We start from the raw sequence: 20,590 nt of genomic DNA, 5'->3' as shown, positions 1-20,590 counted from the left end.
TTGACATAAAGCAAGCCGTAGACGTTACATATTAATCTGCACAGATGTTTGACGTCTACAGCCTTTCCGTAGCTATTTCCAACATCCCTCGAGATATTCGAGATATCTGGAGGGATGTTTGACAGACGATGGGTACGAGAGAACAAAGGAAATCTGTAGACGTCAAAGATCTGCACAGATTAATATGTGACGTCTACAGCCAGCTTAAGTCTTCTCAAATATGGCACCCCTTCCAAAGCGACATAAAGTCACCTTCTATATTTATACACCTTGCATCTACCCCAAGATGATTAAATACTGAGTAGGTGACTTTTTAAGAGGTATTTTTTTAGAAAATGGCGACCGTAGCTTTTGACAGCATGGTGATAAACAGCATAGAATGTAAACAACTATGCGAGTAACGAGAAGGTGCGTGAGGTGAAACTTCGATACATTTCGTCGAAAAATCGGTGACCCACTTCGGCCGACGGCTTCTTAAACATTTTCCATGCGAACAAAACGAAAGCAATTGAAGAATCGGTTTGTTTGGTTCTCGAGCGTTGTTGTTTGTTTATCTTCTAAGGACGATTCCCGCCAAATTTGAGTATCAGCATACTGTCAAAAGCTATTTTTCGATTTTTTGCAGTGTAGACGTCAAAATGCTCTACATTCCGCTAACTTATATAGTGTGTATTTATCTTGATCTACCCGCTAGGCAGCTCGAAATATCCTCAAAACGTGCTCCGCGCGAACAAACGTCCTCCATTTTTGTATGGGGATGAAACAAAAGGAGGACGTTTTTCGAGCAATCGTCCTCCTTGTCCTCCTCACCATACAAAACTGCTCGATGTTTGTGTCATGAAGGACGTTTTTGAGGACGATTTGCTCGAAATTGCCTAGCGGGTATTATTGTACAACCTATTAGAGGGGAATATGGATCGTTTGTTCCCAATCTTTTTATAACTAGTATTGTTGTTATACTCACTTGTGTTGGTGTTTGCTGCTTTTGAGGCTCGAACTGCTTGGGACAAGAAGAGGTATGTTGTTGTCGGCTCACCAAATCACATGAGCCACGCTCCGCTTCGACGATTGGTAGCTTAAAAGCCAATATCTATCAACAAACATTTTCAACAGGTGATGACTTATTTCTTGGCACAACGAAAAGCACCAGTCGGCTGTAAAAGTAGCCGCAATGTATCTGTATGTATCTGTATGCTGATGCACGGCTTTTGCTTTGATTCAGTATGTGCTGCCAAAAAGCGATTAAGTCTTTCTTTTTTATCAAGGTTTTCCAGGTGCGTCTTGTGGACCAACATTTGGATGCTTGCTATGGGTATTTCCGTGGAGATTTATGTCGGCGTATCACTTGCTGGAACATCGTTTTCATTGTGTGTTTCATTGATTTGGCTACTTTTCGTACTGAATGGTGCTTTTCGTTATTCCATGGTCAGTTTCATGATGTGATACTAGTTTTTTAAAGATAGGTTTTGTGTTTTCCATTTTGTTTATTTGTTTCTCTAGTGTTTATGTATACAAATAATCGACATCTCTTTTATCTGTAAAATTATTTCGGTGTTGAACGAATGGAACGAAAAATCAATATTTTGTGTATGTTGGATGCACAGATATGTTACATGTCTATATTATTCTTTCGATAGATTGATCATTTCTTAAACTTACTCCGCCAATGTATGAGATAAACATACAAATAAATAGTGACCCTCATCATCTACTTGGATGGACGCAAGCCCTCTTATTTCCCTGGCATCCCTTTAAAAACTAATGTGTGCGAATTCGGATTATATTCGGTAGTACACTAACAACTTCCATGTTTCCCATTGAAGTTTGTCACAGCTGAAAAACGACGTAACAAAGATGAGTAAAATAACGATTAGAGAGAAAGAAAGTCTTACCTTTAATAAATGCTCGTGCCGGAGCAGCAGCTATAATTCCACGAACTATTATCTCATGTTGCATTTCGATGATGTCTTAGAAACTCTTCGACCCTTAGCGGCTTCGTCGAGCCGCTGAAGATTGCCACTGAGTCACTTGCTCATGGATGTTCATAATAATTGACCAAATGTCCGGGCCGCGTCTGTGTAGTGGCAACCCATCGATAGATAAATTTAGAGATATCGCAGCAGGTAAAGTCACATTGCTAGAAATAAATAATAATTCAACATCACGATACGTGTTAGCGCATTCGACTAGTATTTCAATCATCTTACCTGAACCGTTTGGACAAACTACATAGGATGGCTTTGTGCCAATATAACCGATTGAATGTTGCACCCCACCCCCTTTTTTGGTGCAACACTTTGTCTCGTTATGAAGATCGAAAATTAACAAACGAGATGGTAACGATATGATAACGAGACAAAATTCGCCAGTTGGGCAAAGCCACGATGGAGCGAAGCCGGGAAAAAATCAAAGGTAAAAGAGTAAATGAGGCCCCGGCCGCCATGTTTTCGATCGTGGCTACACCTCTTGTGGACGTTTAAACTGAATGTATGCAATTGGTGATACATTAATTCGTTAAATTCAACCTACGAGTATTTGAATCGTAGTGTGTACCGTTAATTTCGGCTACGCAATCAACCTACGGGTGCGGTATGAGGGGGGCCCACGGGCCCCCCTTATTTCTCAAAACTATAACAAACTCTCTTTTTCAGTAGACCTAGCGCAGTCCGCTCGCTGCGCTCGCTGCGGGCGCGCCGCCGTTTCCAAATCATTTCTTCGGCTAAACTCATTGTTTCATGCTGTCCATCATGTGTGGTATAGTTAAGTTACTAGTAACTTACAGTAACTTAACATGTAAAAGTATATTAAACCGCATCCAACCTCCACTGCGTGATTAGCTTTTAAGCGAACCGTTAGCGATCAAATATTTGAAAAGCATGCATGCGTCGCGCTTTGCATAGCTTCAGGCGCTTAATGTGAACCAGTAGGAAGAGGAGAATCTAGCCCGGGGCCTCATTTACTCTTTTACCAAATCAAAAATTCATTTTTGGATTTCAGAAAAATGAAATATGTTTTTTTATGTAAGATGAAACTAAGAAATGACGCAAAAACTAGAGCCTCTGTTCTTCCAGATTCTGAGAAACAGCCCGTCGAAGTCAAGATTTGTGAAAATATTGGGTGAAAAATTGAAAAAAATCTATCAACTTTGAAGGTCTGTAACTCCTATAATAATGGCCGGAATCGAATTTCAGCTTACTCGGGGTCCACACTACAGCGCGACGTCCCGTCATGAAACGTGACGTCGCCTGACAGGCGGCCGAACTCCATACAAAAAAAATGTCGCACAAATCGCGCTAGTGTAGAAACAGCGAAAAACGCGACGTCGCGCTAGCCCTTGTCAAATGTCAATTCGAAACGTAAACAAAGCGACAGCAGGACAAAACGTAAACAAACCGAATCACAAACGCGAACAAAACGAGCAATATTCTTCACGAAACATCGGATTTTTCGTTGTACTACTTATTTTTAGGCTTCACAAATGTAACTCAGTTATCAAACTCCGTTTTAATTGATATTTTTACCAAAGTTTTTTCGGGTGCCGAAAAGTAAACGAACTGCTCTTCAACAAGTAGGAGATGATGTGGAAATATATACTTCCTACGGCGGGCCAAAATATCGTCGTTGTTTGTTTAAGTTTGTTGTCTCAGTGAATTTCAAATGTGGACGCGCCAAACTCACTCAGGGTGCATAAAATACGTAGCAAAACAAATATCATGCATTACTACCTCAAAATTCAATAAAAAACTTTAGCCGAGTTTTTGCTCCAATGTGATACATATTTCCACATACTCTCCTACCTCTGACGCGCTTGGCTTGCGCGATTGTTCTGCCGAAACTGGGCTACTTTTGAAACGGGACGTCGCGCTGCAGTATGGACCCCGAGTTATATAAAAAAAAAACCTTGCGCGATGTCACGTGAATCGCGCTAGGTATTTTTGCATGGAGTTCAGCGCCTGTCAGGCGACGTCGCCTTACGCGACGGTGCAGTCTGGAAAGCGTGTAAAAAAAGCCATGCGCGATGTCGCGCGAGTCGCGCTAGATTTTTTATTGCCCGCGACGGTGCAGTCTGAAAGCGTGTGACAGCTGTCAATCGACCGGATATGCGGTTTACAAGATTCATACAAGCGATTTACAAGGTTTATACAATGCTTGACGGCCGGCGTACGATCCGGACGTTACCGGGCCGCTACACGAACCGAAAACTCCAACCGAGAACTCAAAAACCGTATAAGTTTACGTCAAAATCTTCTCGGTTCGTGTAGCCGCGTTTTGTGGTACCAATTCTGTGAGCCACGCTACACGAGCCGCAAACTCAAAACTTTGCGGCGCAACGAGGTTTTTGTTTTTGATTTTTCAGTTACCTCAAAAATCTTCCTTCAAAGCAAACAAGATCTTATTTCAATTCACACAAAAAGTAAAAGATGGATAATCTGTTGAAGTGTGGCTAACTACCCTATCGCGGGTCATCGAGTTGAGTACCCAAAACTTGCAACAACGCAACAGGCGTATTGTGCGGAGGCAAGAAGATGGCAACCGTTTGCTGGACAATACTGTAGCAGAGCAAGCAAATGAAACTATAATTAACTTTCTTCGCATGAAGAAGGAAGATTTTGATGTTCTCAAGTTACATAAAAAGTGGTAGAATAAAATATTTTAATCTTTATCATTAAACTTTTTGAAACTTTTAGATTTTGGAATCAGTTGGTGGGCCGGACTTTGCGAACCCCTGATCTATAGTGAATTTATAATTGATATTCTAGCTATAAAATAACAAAATATTAACTAACCGTAACTACAAAAGAAACACGTAAATTTATCACCATATGTTCGTTTATTTGGTTTTTGAGATTTGTTATGTTTACATTTATTTCTTTTTCGTCTTCTTCTTCTGACGCATTTGAGTTTTCGGTTAGCTGCCAAAAACTTCTCGGGTGCAGTTTTCAGCTCACGGAGCTGAAAAGTTTTTGACGTAAACTTCTCGGTTGTTCCCCTCTTCTCGCCGAGAAGTTTTTGAGTTTTCGGGTCGTGTAGCGGGGCTCTATAAATATAGAAGGTGACTTTATGTCGCTTTGGAAGGGGTGCCATATTTGAGAAGACAGCCCAATCCTTTTCCGATACCCCCCCTCAAAACCCATATGAATACCCCAGAAGTGTTATGTCAAGTCATGAAATGTCATTTTACACTGGACGACTTCACCTTCTAATTTATACACCTTGGTTGTTTACATTCTATGCTGTTTTTCAAGGTGTATAAAATGGAAGGTGAAGTCGTCCAGTGTAAAATGATATTTCATGACTTGACATAACACTTCTGAGGTATTCACGAGGGTTTTGAGGGGGGGCATCGGAAAAGGATTGGGCTTTTGACACAACTCTTCTCAAATATGGCACCCCTTCCAAAGCGACATAAAGTCACCTTCTATATTTATACACCTTGGCTGTTTATCACCATGCTGTCAAAAGCCACGGTAGCCATTTTCTAAAAAAAATACCTGCTGAAAAGTCACCTATTCAGTATTTAATCATCTTGATCCCCATACAAAAAAGTAGGACGTTTGTTCGCACGTACGACGTTTTTAGAACGATATTTCGAGCTGCCAAGCTGTTTTCGGCTCGTTACCCAGGTGACAAAATTGACGGTTATTTTTGAAAAATGCAGTGAAATTGCCCTAAATCCCACCGATGTTTGAATGTATGGGTGCGGAATTTCGTATCGCCGTGTATATACACGGCCTGCCCAAGTGACAGAAAACACGATTTAGATAATTTTCGCCAGGCTTAGAAAGGGGCTGCATAGAAGATTAATAGCAGTCTTATTAAGCCAAAATTGCAAGTGTGTGCGTGAAAAATGAACCCACCGTGGGTGCACTGATCCGATCCTTACTATTATAAATTGAACCCTTCCATCCCAACTCCGTAACTGACAGCTCAAAGCCATCAAATCAAAACAAAATACAAATTCGAATTCAAACAGAGGATTTATTTTAACAATCTCAGCCGTTTTTCTGGAATAGTTTCTTCGCGTGTTCCAAAAACCGTCTAGTTGCAATTCGTAGTCATGAAACGAAAAAGACGAAAAGGTAAATATAGAAAAGTACAAATATACAAAAAATTACCTGTTTACATTTACCTTGCTTGCAAACAGGATAATCTTCCCCGATGAACTCGAATGCAACAAAATCGCAAACACTGCATTTATCGAGCTACCATGGAGTAAACCTGCTTCCTAGCTTGCTGCTCGTCCTGTATCACAGGGTTAGCTGCATCTGGCGGCGAACAGAGCGTCTGCATCATCATTGCATAAAGTTCATCCCTCGTCGATACAGTCACTGGAAATATTGGCCTACCCTGGCTTTCCAGCATTATTTTTGCTTGTATGTCCTGTCTCGTTTCCGAAATCATAGCCTCTACAAGCAGCAAACGCTCCACCACGGTCAATACGAGCAATGCAGAAACCTTCCGGCCTTTGTTGTTGAAACCTGCTGGACGGTTGCAAATAACACTTTTCAAATAAAAATTATCGAGTGCTGAAGCGATAACGCAAATAAATCAATAAACTTACCATAATCCTTGCTTGGCCCTGGGTAAACGTGTTGTTGGCTTTCATACTGCTGATCCACTCGCTGTTTAATCCGCCTTCTGATCGAGAAAATTAGAGTCGCATCTCTGTTTATCTTCGAACCACAATGTTGTTTTTGGTACATCATACATAGGTTATCTGCGTCATTTTCTTCAGCGTACTTCACACCCGGCGACTCGACACTGTTTCCAGCGCTGCTATCCAACTTTTCACTACGCTTTGTGAAAGTAACATCTTTTATCACCGACCTACCCGATTATTGAGAGGAAACATTCTCCTCGCTGCTGCTGCTGAGCGTGAAGGAAAACAACCCCGATTAAAGGTTGTGGCACTCAAGTGATGGATCGTAGAATCGCAGGACAGCATTTTTTTGCTCGAAATTCGCTTCGTGTTTAGCATATCGGTAATGAACTTGATCAGCTTCCTCGGCGCCAAATTGTCATCAACCGTAGCTTCGTGCTTCGTTGTGGTGGTAAGGGTGAGCCCGAATGAAATCCAAAACGAGAAAAATAGGAAAATGAATAAGCTTGTCACCTGAATCTTACGAACCTTTTCAATGTTAAACTCTTTTCGGATGTAACACTTCACGTTTGTCAACAGTGACTCCAGTACCATTTTGGTATCCTGCGGCGGAAGTGTCGTACCTATCGCGAAATTCTCCTGTACCACGTCCAACATCTACTGACGTGACGCCGACAATACTTCCGACCGTCCTTGATAATCGTACTGATGTATTGTATGTGCCCAGAATTTCACCAAGATATGGAAGTTAAACACCCGATTCCTCAGCAGCTTATGCAGTAGCTTTATGTTACCCAGGGACATCTCGTTTTGAATCGCTTCGATCAGCAATTCGAAAGCTATTGGCATCTTTTCGTCGAATATCCGCTGGTTGCACTATTGCAGCAGCGAACTGACGATGGCGATCACATCGTTCATCAGCACATTCTAATTGTTTGTTGCGAGTTTGTAGAGAATTCCCGAAGCCACCAAGTTCGTTGTGCGAAGTTCTACTTCTCAAAAAACCCTATATCGAATATGAAGTTCAAGAGATGGAATATTTAAAACCAAACTTCCTTCAACGGTTGTGATTTATTCACTCCCGCCGTGTCAACAAGTTTTGATACAAACCTCTGGTTTGTTGACGTTTTTTCATTCAACACCTACATTCGACCGACGTTGATGATGGTGCTAAATATGTTTCCGGAAAAGGCTTCTCTTACCTCTTTTCTTGTTATTCCATGAAAACATGTGTGATTAATAAAGATTATCATCTTTTATTTACGCTGAACAAGTCCGCACGATGCACAGTCGCATTACCAAATGAAAACACCAGTGACAGCTCAAAACTGATGCACAGCCAGCTTAGAAAAATGTTCAAGAAGAAAACATTCATCAGTCCGTGTATGTACACGGCGATACGAAATTCCGCACCCATACATTCAAACATCGGTGGGATTTAGGGCAATTTCACTGCATTTTTCAAAAATAACCGTCAATTTTGTCACCTGGGTGATGAATGTTTTCTTCTTGAACATTTTTCTAAGCTGGCTGTGAATCAGTTTTGAGCTGTCATTGGTGTTTTCATTTGGTAATGCTACTGTGCATCGTGCGGACTTGTTCAGCGTAAATAAAAGATGATAATCGTTATTAATCACACATGTTTTCATGGAATAACAAGAAAAAGGGTAAGAGAAGCCTTTTTCCGGAAACATATTTAGCATCATCATCAACGTCAGTCGAATGTAGGTGTTCAATGAAAAAACGTCAACAAACCAGAGGTTTGTATCAAAACTTGTTGACACGGCGGGAGTGAATAAATCACAACCGTTGAAGGAAGTTTTGTTTAAAATGTTCCATCTCTTGAACTTCATATTCGATATAGGGTTTTTTGAGAAGTAGAACTTCGCACAACGAACTTGGTGGCTTCGGGAATTCTCTACAAACTCGCAACAAACAAGGAGAATGTGCTGATGAACGATGTGATCGCCATCGTCAGTTCGCTGCTGCAATAGTGCAACCAGCGGATATTCGACGAAAAGGTGCCGATAGCTTTCGAATTGCTGATCGAAGCGATTCAAAACGAGATGTCCCTGGGTAACATAAAGCTACTAAGCTGCTGCGGAATCGGATGTTTAACTTCCGTATCTGGGTGAAATTCTGGGCACATACAATACATCAGTACGATTATCAAGGACGGTCGGAAGTACTGTCGGCGTCACGTCAGTAGATGTTGGACGTGGTACAGGAGAATTTCGCGATAGGTACGACACTTCCGCCGCAGGATACCAAAATGGTACTGGAGTCACTGTTGACAAACGTGAAGTGTTACATCCGAAAAGAGTTTAACATTGAAAAGGTTCGTAAGATTCAGGGGACAAGCTTATTCATTTTCCTATTTTTCTCGTTTTGGATTTCATTCGGGCTCACCCTTACCACCACAACGAAGCACGAGACTACGGTTGATGACACTTTGGCGCCGAGGAAGCTGATCAAGTTCATTACCGATATGCTAAACACGAAGCGAAATTCGAGCAAAAAAATGCTGTACTGCGTTTCTACGATCCATCACTTGAGTGCCACAACCTTTAATCGGGGTTGTTTTCCTTCACGCTGCCGTTCGAGCTGGAGCCGCACGTTATTTTGGGTTTGCGGGATCTCGACCTTGGGTCCGACACCGAGATGGCATACGCCGGGGCACTCTGTTTGATTTATCACACCAATCTGGCCAAACTGTCACTGAAGCTTGAAAATGCGCGACGGTTGATGATCAACACTTTTACCAAACCGAAAGCTCCGCAGATGATCGTGAAACAGATTGGCTGGCAGGAGTCGTTTGCTCGATTGTTGAACAAAAATCGGATGGAAAACCGCGTCCACGGAGGCGCGAAGGAGCAAAAGCAGGGTAATATTTTGATCGACATGGATGAGGTGGTCAAACGTGAAGGTGAATCGTCGGCGATCAATGGTGCTGGTGACGATCTGATACCTACACGTACACGACGGTGGCGGTAAGCATGGACCGAAATCGTTCATGTCTGAGGAGGCAATGGTGATCAAGGAGCAGGAGGATACGGTGTAAGATGCGGTGGTGAAGAATATCACCTCTTCGATCACTTCCGTCTACTTGGTGACAAACAGGACGCGATCGGTTCGCTAACGTTCGCTAAGTCGTAAGAAAAACTCGTCGCTCAGCAGCAGCAGCGAGGAGAATGTTTCCTCTCAATAATCGGGTAGGTCGGTGATGAAAGATGTTACTTTCACAAAGCGTAGTGAAAAGTTGGATAGCAGCGCTGGAAACAGTGTCGAGTCGCCGGGTGTGAAGTACGCTGAAGAAAATGACGCAGATAACCTCTTGTGCCTTGTAACGAGCAGTCTGTGGCTAGGTCAGACTGCATTAGCTTAACCATGCTCGCATCGTAGTTTGCGCTTGCATTCTCGAGATGGGTATTCAGGCTGGACTGATCGATCTTACTTGTCCTGCGGCACCGATAGAACGTAGCCCAATTGCCCTCTGGCATACGATCCAGTGGAAAAAGTGTTCTATGAAGCTACACGACGGAGTAATTTCGCTGCACTGTCATGGTACTCCTGCAGAGCATCAGCAATGACTGGACTGAAATGTCCCACCTGCGTCTCGGTCTGCGAATAACATATTTCCACATCTCTCTCGATTCAGCCGTTTGCACTGTACCAAAAACAACATTGTGGTTCGAAGATAAACAGAGATGCGACTCTAATTTTCTCGACCAGAAGGCGGATTAAACAGCGAGTGGATCAGCAGTATGAAAGCCAACAACACGTTTACCCAGGGCCAAGCAAGATTGTGATGAGGCAGTTTATCGATTATGGTAAGTTTACTGATTTATTTGCGTTATCGCTTCAGCACTCGATAATTTGTATTTGGAAAGTGTTATTTGCAACCGTCCAGCAGGTTTCAACAACAAATGCCGGAAGGTTTCTGCATTGCTCGTATTGACCGTGGTGGAGCGTTTGCTGCTTGTAGAGGCTATGATTTCGGAAACGAGACAGGACATACAAGCCAAAATAATGCTGGAAAGCCAGGGTAGGCCAATATTTCCATTGACTGTATCGACGAGGGATGAACTTTATGCAATGATGATGCAGACGCTCTGTTCGCCGCAAGATGCAGCTAACCCTATGATACAGGACGAGCAGCAAGCTAGGAAGCAGGTTTACTCCATGGTAGCTCGATAAATGCAGTGTTTGCGATTTTGTTGCATTCGAGTTCATCGGGGAAGATTATCCTGTTTGCAAGCAAGGTAAATGTAAACAGGTAATTTTTTGTATATTTGTACTTTTCTATATTTACCTTTTCGTATTTTTCGTTTCATGACTACGAATTGCAACTAGACGGTTTTTGGAACACGAGAAGAAACGATTCCAGAAAAACTGCTGAGATTGTTAAAATAAATCCTCTGTTTGAATTCGAATTTATATTTTGTTTTGATTTGATGGCTTTGAGCTGTCAGTTCCGGAGTTGGGATGGAAGGGTTCAATTTATAATAGTAAGGATCGGATCAGTGCACCCACGGTGGGTTCATTTTTCACGCACACACTTGCAATTTCGGCTTAATAAGTCTGCTATTAATCTTCTATGCAGCCCCTTTCTAAGCCTGGCGAAAATTATCTAAATCGTGTTTTCTGTCACTTGGGTACATGGTATGCTGAGACCTGTCTGTTAATTGACTTGGGTTCGACCCTAAGTAATTATTATACTCTTAAGCTGCGGATAGACGGATGCAATATTTCAATGCAATGAAATAAAATTTGACATTTATACCCAAAATGACAGTCATTGCAATATTTCTATGCGTATTTCATTGCAACATTGCAAAGATCCAAACGGGGAGGTTAAGCATCGAAATATTGCTTTCACTGTCATTTTTGGTAGTAATGTCAAATTTTATTTCATTCCCGCTAGGCAATTTCGAGCAAATCGTCCTCAAAAACGTCCTCCATGACACAAACATCGAGCAGTTTTGTATGGTGAGGAGGACAAGGAGGACGATTGCTCGAAAAACGTCCTCCTTTTGTTTCATCCCCATACAAAAATGGAGGACGTTTGTTCGCGCGGAGGACGTTTTGAGGACGATATTTCGAGCTGCCTAGCGGGTTGCAGTGAAATATTGCATCCGTCTATCCGCAGCTTTAGAACCCACCTTGGTTCGACCAACCTCGATCAAATTTTGTTGCAGCTTGTATTCGCATAGAAGCGTTTTCGGAAAATAAAAACCACCACCGTGCTTTGTATTATCAAAATGGTCAGCAAACTAGATGTAGTTGAGCGTGAAGTGGCTACCGATAAGAAACGCCGTAAGACTAGCGTAACTAACTCGGCAGAGAATGTCCTAGCGACCGCTAAAGTGAACAAGGAAGACGTTTACATGGTGTGTTTGATTAACTACAGTCGTCCGGCCGGCACTGGGGTTGAATTACATAAAACGAGCTGTTAAAATGTATTGGGCTATCATTTTTCATTACAGAATACTATCGCATGTGAGGAGCAGGAATCTATTGGAAGGTCTCCAGCTAAAGATGCCCAACTATTTCACAATACGTGCGAGGAACTGAGAATCTTATTCGGAGAGATAGCCAAGCTAAAGTTAGAAAGCAGCGAAGATTCAAAGGGCAAAATGACGGAAAAACGTATTGAGGGATCGTTGGCATTTGTGCTGTTAAAAAAATTGAACAGATTAGATAAAGTGCGTATTCGCGATGGTCGCGATGCTCTGCACAAAGAAAAACTACGTGTAGACAGCAACCGACTGCAGCTACAAAATCTTCTGTACGAAGCTGAGCATTTAAAGCGTGAAGTGCAGCGATGTTATCTTTTCAAGAGTCAAGACGAAGAAATTGAACTGGTTCCGGTAGAAGAGTTTTATGAACGAGCTCCGGAAACTGTTTCTCGTCCGGATCATACAAAAACAGACGAACATATCCGTCGCATCGCCCGGCTAGAGTGGGAACTACAACAACGGAAAGAACTCGACGCACAACTAAAGAAACTACAAACACTGAAAGATGCAGTTCAAAAGGATATCGTTTCCAAAACTGAAAGACTTGAATCTTTGGGGCCCCGTCTACGAGAGCTACTCGTTGCAACAAGACCCCTGCAAGAGGCTTTGGAAATGCCCATCGAAAGTGGATGGGAAATACTGAAGACCGTGAGGCTTTTATCTCAACCATTATATTTATTGTATGCTAACGTATCGGCCTACGGAGAAGCTTGTGGTAATGTATTGCGTTTTTTCAACAAGTTTTTTAAATCAACACATCCTCATTAAAATGTATTTCCTCCATAGACAACCTTATCTCTGCCACGATTCAAGGCGACGAAGAAGAAGCTAAACAGCTGGAAAATTCTCTTCAAGATGATGATTCTTTGAACCATGGATGTAACGATTCGGGGGTCTGCAACTTCCGTGATCGCGGAGATTCAGACAACGAAGAAAACGAGCATGAGCAAGAGCGTGGTATGAAAAAACGCGGTCATCATCGCGGGCAGACCAAGGCGAACCTGGCTGAGATCCGGAAGGAAAGACTATTTAAAGTGCATCCCCTCAGTGTAACAATCACCGTTCGAACACAGGATCAATCGTCAATGCCATCGGACACTCAAACTGGACCTGGACTTGCACTGACCTTTTCTTACTTGCCCAACATGAACGTGGTAACGGTAGATTGTGCGTTAACAGGGATACAGATATCAGGCGTTGCCGCTGGAGACGTCTTGGCCGTGGAAACGATATTAAATGAACTGTTTCCTGGAGACAACGGCGATGAGAGCCCAAATCCTAAAACAAAATATCAGCTTCAGGAGCTGTCTATTGAAACACCACTACAAATGGGGAAGCTGTTGGTTGAAAGTAACCTCGGAAGATCATTCCGTTGGGTACAAGAGCTGTGTGGACTGGAATTTATTTCCTCCTCTTACGAATGCCGACGTGATCGATACACTGGTACCAAAACCACAAATGCGAATGGTTGTCATGAAACTATTCCATCTATTATTCGCGCCATACGGAACCGATGGGAGTCGAGACTTAAATTGTACAAACAGATCCATGATCTGGAGAGCAAACTTATCGATACATCCACTAACGATGAGCGAGGACATTCAATCCGTATTTCCAGCTCGCTGCTACAGTGGAGCTCGATTTCGTTCGAAGATTACGTCGCATCTGGAGTGGCCAACGGATTTGTTGAAGATTCCGTTGCCACTGACAAAGATTTGTACTTCCGTGCAATCGTTATACGCGGTTCTGCCAAACTTGAATGTTACATTTGTGTATCATGCCGGTATCCGGAGGCTTCACCGTTGTGGTCGCTGTCGTTGAATTGGAATGGAAAACATACTGCCGCTGGCAATAGCTCCGTTAGAGTAGGTTTATCAATTTTATCAAAGATTGGTTTGCAAATAAAAATTTTTACTCGTCTGTTTTTTTCGTTGCAGGAAATGGAATACTGGGTAAATACCCTGTCAGCAAAAGACCACCCTCACAATGTTCTGCCAATGCAGCTTAAACGAGCAATGTCTTGCTTGGACGTATATCTTGAAACAGATGGCCAATTTTACACACCAGCAGAGTTTACGCAAGATAAAACCTTCCTAAAGCCTTACCGTGGACGAAGCCGCGCTAAACCTTTTCGCATTGCACCTAATGGTAGCAGCTCCCTGTTTACGCAAATATAAAAAAAACAAGTTGTCAAGTAAATCTATCAAGTTATACGGAAGTGGTTAAAAGAATTGTAATAAAACAATATTAATTTAGAACCCTAACAGTTCTATTTTTTAAGTTTTATGCTCAAGGATGCTTCCTATCCGGAGGTCCGCGATAGTCGAGCGGTTACGCCGGTTTACTTACACAACGTACATGCATTTATATACTTTCTTTCCCTAGACCTCGTTACTTACATGCTTCAAATGGTAAAATTGGATTCTATTTATTTGTTAAAGATTGGTATTCTTGGTTAGATTTCGGGGGTAATCGATAAACAACAACCTTTTGTACTTTATCTGCGTCTATCAGGACTTGATCTATTTGACGTTTCAGTAACGTGTTAGCAAGAAGCTGGTGGAATTTAATGAAAAAAAGTTTTCGTTGGTGAGGTCATCTAACATAGATCAATGAAAACTTTTTTATCCCACTCACGTGCAACTGAATTTTGATTCCTTTAGGAAAACAAATATTTTGGATTATCATTATTTTATGCATACGGTTTATTAAGTGTTGATGTTTAAAACTATGATGTTTTCGGAGCAAGTGGCTCCTACGCAAGAATGCTATTTTCTAGGCTTATTTCAACCTTCATCGAATATCCCATGGATTCGAAAGCGCTGGCGATATCAGCAGCTTTGTCCAGGTGACAAACGATGGCAGTACGCGTTTTGGGAACCGAAAAAAGATCTCGAACGTAGCGATTTCCAACCCGTATCAAGTCTTCTTTCGTCACCTTACCAACTTGTCGCACTAACGATTGATTGTAACCAGACGGAACCTGCTTGAATCTAGCCAGCAACGACGTCTGAACTACCTTTTCAATGCTGTTCTCACGAGCAATTATTTCAAAAATCAACGAACTTCTCGCCGACTCTAGGAGGGTTGAATCCCAATCAGCACTGGCGCTGAGCTGTTTTTCCTATGGAAAATAAATTGTATTAAAACACGCATGAAGATCGTTCAAACTCAAACCAATTTACCATGACCGATTCCGCTTCCTTGAACGCCGCAGCCACATTCGATGCACGGTAAAGAGTGAAGTAGAGCAGACCTTCATTGGGCCGTGGCACTATGTTGTATCCATAAGCGAATCCTTGACCACGGATCTGCCGCCATAGAGGGCCTTCTAGTTGGGTTAGGTACTGCAGAAACAGTAACAGCGGCACGTAGTCCTGATCGTTAAAATCAGTAATTGATCTGCATGTGCGGAATAGAAATGCACTTTCCACACTGCCCAGCCCAACGACGACTCCGGCGCGAGGATTAATTACATCATCTGCCGACATCATGTGGTTCCAATCTTGATTTGATGTGAATCTACAGAAAAAAGTAAACATATTCGATGTTTCTTTTAAAACAGTCGTTCGTGCTTTGTGGATTGCGTGCACCATGCGTACCGTTTAACAAAATTTTGCGATTCTTGGTCCCCGTGCACTAACTGCTTCCAAGGCGCCGACAAGTCGATGCCCATATCACTCATCATAGTCCAATCTGCTGCCATGTGGATGGCAAGATTCTCTGGTTTGGTTATAATGTTGCGTGCCTTATTGAGATTGTCGATAACCAGCTGGCCCCTTTCCGGGTCTCCTATCTGTTCCAGCAACGATGAAAGGAACTTGGATTGCTTCAGCAGCGAGCACATGCGAACGTTACTCTCATCGCGGTAGTACATTGCTTTCAGAATATCCTTCGCAATCGAGTTACCTTCTCGTTTGGCCTGGGACACCTCATTGATGAGCTTCGAGGCGCATACTTTTATCCTTTCAGTTGTAAATTCGGTCTTATGCAGCAATTCATTAATCAGTTCGATTCCCGTGGTGTACTTTTCACGCACCACCTGCATGTGTAGTGTGGCTGTGCTGGAATATGCTCCCACGCTGAATCGATTCGATGAGGTAAAACCCAATTCAGTGGCAGTCTCAACCGTGTTAGATTCCAGAGTTGATACTATTTCCTCGTATGGAATCAACGCATCACCTCGTCGTACTGGCGATTCGGTTAAAAGCTCCAACAACAAAACCATGTATGGGCGCAATTCAACACTCAACGTTTCCGTGTTCATAGTAACTTTTAGCTGAAAACAAAACAGAGAAAAGTTATGCGTAAAAATACATGTAAAACTATTTTAAATTCTAGAAGCTTTACTTACATAGCAAAAGTTGGTGTGCAAATCATATGCTTCAGTATAAACGGGCATTTCGGACAAGGTCAACCCGGGTGGGCTGATTTTATCAGTTGAACTATAAATTTGAACCGGGTAGAACTTTATGTCATTCGTCGAAGGAACGGGAACAGAAGTTATCATTTCGTCTGGCGGCGGAAGTTCATTTGCTCGCATTGCATCAGCTAGAGCTTTCTCCTTGCCCTGCAGACCATCTTTACCGAGCGACAGTCGTTGTGCTTCTAACCTGGTTAGTTCAACTTTCGCTATACGACGGTTTTCTTCGATGCTTGGTAGGGCTCGAACAACAACGTGTTTGTTCTGGGACATAGACAATGTTTGAAAGTGCATTAAATTTGTTTATCTTAGACATACTGTGGTTGGCATAGCATGTGGCCTATAGCAGGAAGGCTCTATCTTTTACTTACACTGATGAAATATTTTCTTAACAAGTTCAGCCAAAAGTTTTCATCCATTTCTTTCAACTTGGTCAGTTGGCGGTTTACATTCAGACGGGTTTCGAACTACAATAGAGATAAAATTAGTAATTTTTTTTTATAGCACGACATTTTCTTAGTTGGATAAGGCCTCCCTTCGAGGAGAGTTATTGTGACGGAAAGACGGTACATTATAGATCGGTGGTCAACCGTTCTTAATACCGTGGGTTTCCTCGTGCTACTGCACCCTCGTAGAATTGTTTAACTTAATTAAATTGTGTAAATGTAAAATGTTGTATAAACACGTATTAGTGTAAACACGAGATGTGTGTAGATCGAAGGCTACTTACTTCTTTGTCATCAGACCCGTACAAAACATCTCCTATAACATGAAAAGCGATATCATCATGAGGATTCGATTCCAAGCTGCTTAATGCTTCCAGCCTATACCTTTCGATGACATTCTTCAACCGCTGCATATCTAACTTTTCGTCCCCCTTCTCTATCGTTTGCAAGAGCAGTGTTAGTTTAGGAAATATGTTATCTTCCTTGCCAAGTGGAACATTTTCGAACGAAATGTACAGTAAAGAGACGGAGTTTTCAACTATACTGTAACCAACACGACTGGCATCGGGGTCACAATTTTCGATGAATTCTCGTTGGACTGGACTGCTGGACGTATCCGTGAGGTAGCGCAATAGCACCGAACATGCAGTCAAAGTCTCATATTCGGTCGTTGCCATAGGCCCCCTCCAAGCGACGTTTACCAAACCGCAATCTTCTTCGTCGGCCGGATACAGTATTTTGATATCTTTCGACTCGGCAAGTGGTTCGACTGGAGTTTGCCATGGCTTGGTGAACGATGGTAACTTGCCCTTAGACATAATTTTCTGCTCGATTGGTGCTAACGCCTTGAAAATATCATCCGGTTTTATTTGGCCGGTGATGATGATATACAAGTTATCTGGACGATAGAACGACGCATGGTAGGCTCGGACCTTCTCATTGGTCGTGGTTGTCCGCAGGTTACTCAGGATACCTCCAGTTTCAGCACTATAACCACAGTTCGGATACACTGCGCGAACCATTTCCAAATTTACTCTGGACTCGCCTGTGTTCTCTCGACCCTGCATTTCACAATAAACCACCCCACCGTCTTCGCCTTCTCCAGTTATGTGGTGAACTTCGGTAGTGAAACCCGAGTCAGTAAGGGTTGGGTAAAGAATGTGATCCAAGTATATCGGTAGCAGAGCAAGGAATCCTTCACTTCCAGCTGTCGTCATCGTATAGCATGTGTGGTCTCTATCGGTCCAAGCATTGGTACCAGATGCAAGGCAACGGTTAGCGACCAGGTCAAGAATACCTTTGTAAGGATACTTTTCGGACCCTAGGAAAATTAAATGTTCCAGTGTGTGCGGCAAACCATTGTCATCGTTCGCTTCGGTGGCTAGTGTAAAATAACCATTCACCACTGGCCCTTCCACTTCTCCAACAATCACGGTCAGCCCGGTGGTTTCCGAACGATACTTATGAACCGAGATAACCTCATTTGCCTTCACTGTGATCAGGTGGTTAAAACCCATATTGATCCAATAATGTTGCGAGAACAGTTGAAAGTAAATAGACGAACTCCTTTCCCGATTCGCTGTCTGAAAGACACTGAGAAGAACGCTTTAATTTATATTTTAAATGAAATAATACAGCACACTCGTCTAGTTACAATTGCGTACCAGAGGCTGGTTGTAAAATTGTCAGCACTATAATGATGAAATGTCAAAAAACAATATCAAGGTGGATCTACAAACGAGGTGGGTTCATTCCCAACCAGGAAAATCTGTCAAAAACATAGACGAGGGCGAGTAGAAGCACATTTCCCGCTGCAAGCGGACCGTCAATGTTTGAATGTGTGCATGGAACGGCAACGAATTCAGTGCAGTTCCAGTTCGGCGTCGCATCAGAGCGGATGGTTAGCAGTGCACGAGGTTCCTGAAAGGGTTAGCTGAAAAGTAAGGTTATCTTAGGCACGGCCGCGTGGTGTCGCCGAGCTGGAGCTCAAGTCAGAGAAATCCTAGCCGACGCACATCTCGTGCTGTTTGAGTAATCAAGCGGATCACGAGTTTCGTGCGATCTGACAAACGGAAGGAAATATTCCTTTCTTTTATGTTTTTGGGTTTAAAAGCTCTTTATTTTCTACTTAGACTCTTAGACAATAAAACATATTAAAATTATGGAACCCGTTGCGCTACACACGTCCGAACGCACCGGAGGTCAGGTAGCCAGAGAGCGAGGCCAACGCTTCGGCCCCGTCAGCTACGGCGATCCCTTTGTGATCCCGATCGTGGCATCACCCGAAGATGGAACTCATCTACGGAGAGCCCGGGTTCACGCTGCATCTTACTGGCGTATAACATCTCCCCCCTTTAAATTTGTCCGGTACAAGTCAAACCTACTAGGAACTTTTCTCCTACGAGAAGAGCGTCGTGGCTGCTGTACCGGTAACGGCTTTGGACCGGCAAATCTGGGTCTACCAGGAATCCTGCTGACGTGGGGATGCGATGAAGAAGATGCAGGTTCTGTTGCAAGAACGGGAACTGACGAAGATGCAGTCGGTGACGCTGACGATGACGCAGACGCTGGAACTAACGATGACACACCTGGTGCAGTAACTTGGACAGACGGTGACGATAGCGCACATTGTTGCGAAGACGATGATGCGGACGTTGACGATGAATTAGCCGTTGGTGTAGGACCTTTAGCGTGTAATGGTGGTATGTGCCATTCATCTAGTAAAATCTCTAAAGGCAACTGTTGTGGCTTTGTTGCAATAGGCGCGTCTCTAGTGCTGTGGGCGCGCTTCCGCATCTGATTGATATGCCGCCGAATGTTTCTGTTGTCTTCCGTGATCACTTCATACATAACTCTACCATGCCGATTCACTACTGTTCCAGCGATCCAGTTCCAGTTGTTACCAGAATACATTTTGACATATACTGGATCTGCGGGACGGAATTGTCTGGCAATTTCAGAAGATGGGTGCACTTTTACCGGAGAGGGCGGAGGCTTCAGTAACTCCAACGATGTTCGCAGCTTCCTTCCAAACATAACTTCGCCCGGAGTCCTTGAATGTAGACACGAATTGGGCGTGGAACGATACGTTACTAAGAAGGTGTCCAGTGCTTCCTTCATAGGACATCCTTCCCTTGAAATTTTCCTCACCGCTCGCTTAAAAGTGTCCACGAACCTCTCGGCCTGTCCGTTGGACTGTGGGTGATAAGGAGGCGTTCTGACGTGTTCTATTCCTTGTTGCATGCAGAAGTTTTGGAACTCAATACTGCTGAATTGCGTTCCATTATCGGAAACCAATGTTGTCGGGGCTCCAAACCGAGCAAAAATGCTTCGTAATAAATCAATAGTAACTGTCGACGTTGTGGTTGTCGTCCGAATGATTTCTGGCCATTTTGTGTACGAGTCCACCACCACCAGGAAGTACTCACCGTTCACTGGCCCTGCGTAATCAACGTGGACACGTTGCCACGGAGCAGTAGACTCTGGCCAGGGAGATGGATTGGAACGTGGAGCTGATTTGGCTTCCTGTTGACATGGCTGGCATGTATTGACCCACTCCTCAATGTCGCGGTCCATGGAGGGCCAATAAAAGTAGCTTCGT

General features: G+C 43.1%; 3 protein-coding genes and 1 long non-coding RNA gene across 7 annotated transcripts in view; 2 read left to right on the top strand and 2 right to left on the bottom strand.

Annotated features, from left to right (window-relative positions):
* The window catches only part of LOC131262568 (uncharacterized), a 174,424-nt gene that overhangs the window by 12,372 nt on the left and 141,462 nt on the right, over positions 1-20,590 (bottom strand). The gene's annotated exons all lie outside the window — the stretch shown is intronic.
* LOC131262556 (uncharacterized) lies at positions 9,609-11,033 on the top strand. 4 transcript variants are annotated; one of them, XM_058264598.1, is made up of 4 exons: positions 9,609-9,813; positions 10,260-10,431; positions 10,515-10,863; positions 10,955-11,033. In XM_058264598.1, exons 1-3 carry the CDS (start codon positions 9,793-9,795, stop codon positions 10,796-10,798), a joined length of 477 nt encoding a protein of 158 aa, XP_058120581.1. In that variant the 5' UTR covers positions 9,609-9,792; the 3' UTR covers positions 10,799-10,863; positions 10,955-11,033. The 4 variants fall into 4 exon arrangements, 3 of the variants coding, with proteins under 3 accessions (XP_058120581.1, XP_058120579.1, XP_058120580.1); XM_058264596.1 differs by having other exon boundaries at positions 10,512-10,863; XR_009178224.1 differs by having other exon boundaries at positions 9,609-10,431; positions 10,492-10,863.
* LOC131262519 (THO complex subunit 5 homolog) lies at positions 11,775-14,371 on the top strand. The gene is made up of 4 exons (XM_058264543.1): positions 11,775-11,991; positions 12,088-12,835; positions 12,907-13,985; positions 14,058-14,371. The coding sequence occupies exons 1-4, from the start codon at positions 11,863-11,865 to the stop codon at positions 14,295-14,297; spliced, it is 2,196 nt and encodes a 731-aa protein (XP_058120526.1). The 5' UTR covers positions 11,775-11,862; the 3' UTR covers positions 14,298-14,371.
* LOC131262513 (uncharacterized protein C05D11.1-like) lies at positions 14,751-18,521 on the bottom strand. The gene is made up of 6 exons (XM_058264536.1): positions 17,274-18,521; positions 16,915-17,010; positions 16,475-16,807; positions 15,723-16,399; positions 15,306-15,642; positions 14,751-15,244 (listed from the first exon to the last, which is right to left on the bottom strand). The coding sequence occupies exons 1-6, from the start codon at positions 18,504-18,506 to the stop codon at positions 14,876-14,878; spliced, it is 3,045 nt and encodes a 1,014-aa protein (XP_058120519.1). The 5' UTR covers positions 18,507-18,521; the 3' UTR covers positions 14,751-14,875.

This window comes from Anopheles coustani, chromosome 2, assembly GCF_943734705.1.
Source record: "Anopheles coustani chromosome 2, idAnoCousDA_361_x.2, whole genome shotgun sequence".
Classification (NCBI taxonomy): domain Eukaryota; kingdom Metazoa; phylum Arthropoda; class Insecta; order Diptera; family Culicidae; genus Anopheles; species Anopheles coustani.
This window is presented reverse-complemented; position numbering and strand designations above follow the sequence as displayed.

Excerpts from the sequence above, each read along its gene's own strand:
- LOC131262519 (XM_058264543.1), top strand. The coding sequence starts at position 11,863 with ATGGTCAGCAAACTAGATGTAGTTGAGCGTGAAGTGGCTACCGATAAG. Across the intron at positions 11,992-12,087 it reads ACAAGGAAGACGTTTACATG|AATACTATCGCATGTGAGGA; the intron begins GTGTGTTTGATT and ends TTTTCATTACAG. Across the intron at positions 13,986-14,057 it reads CTGGCAATAGCTCCGTTAGA|GAAATGGAATACTGGGTAAA; the intron begins GTAGGTTTATCA and ends TTTTCGTTGCAG.
- LOC131262556 (XM_058264596.1), top strand. The coding sequence starts at position 9,793 with ATGTTTCCTCTCAATAATCGG. Across the intron at positions 9,814-10,259 it reads TGTTTCCTCTCAATAATCGG|CCGTTTGCACTGTACCAAAA; the intron begins GTAGGTCGGTGA and ends CTCTCGATTCAG. Across the intron at positions 10,432-10,511 it reads GAGGCAGTTTATCGATTATG|CAGGTTTCAACAACAAATGC; the intron begins GTAAGTTTACTG and ends GCAACCGTCCAG.
- LOC131262513 (XM_058264536.1), bottom strand. The coding sequence starts at position 18,506 with ATGGGTTTTAACCACCTGATCACAGTGAAGGCAAATGAGGTTATCTCG. Across the intron at positions 17,011-17,273 it reads ACGGGTCTGATGACAAAGAA|TTCGAAACCCGTCTGAATGT; the intron begins GTAAGTAGCCTT and ends TCTCTATTGTAG. Across the intron at positions 15,245-15,305 it reads AGGAAGCGGAATCGGTCATG|GAAAAACAGCTCAGCGCCAG; the intron begins GTAAATTGGTTT and ends TATTTTCCATAG.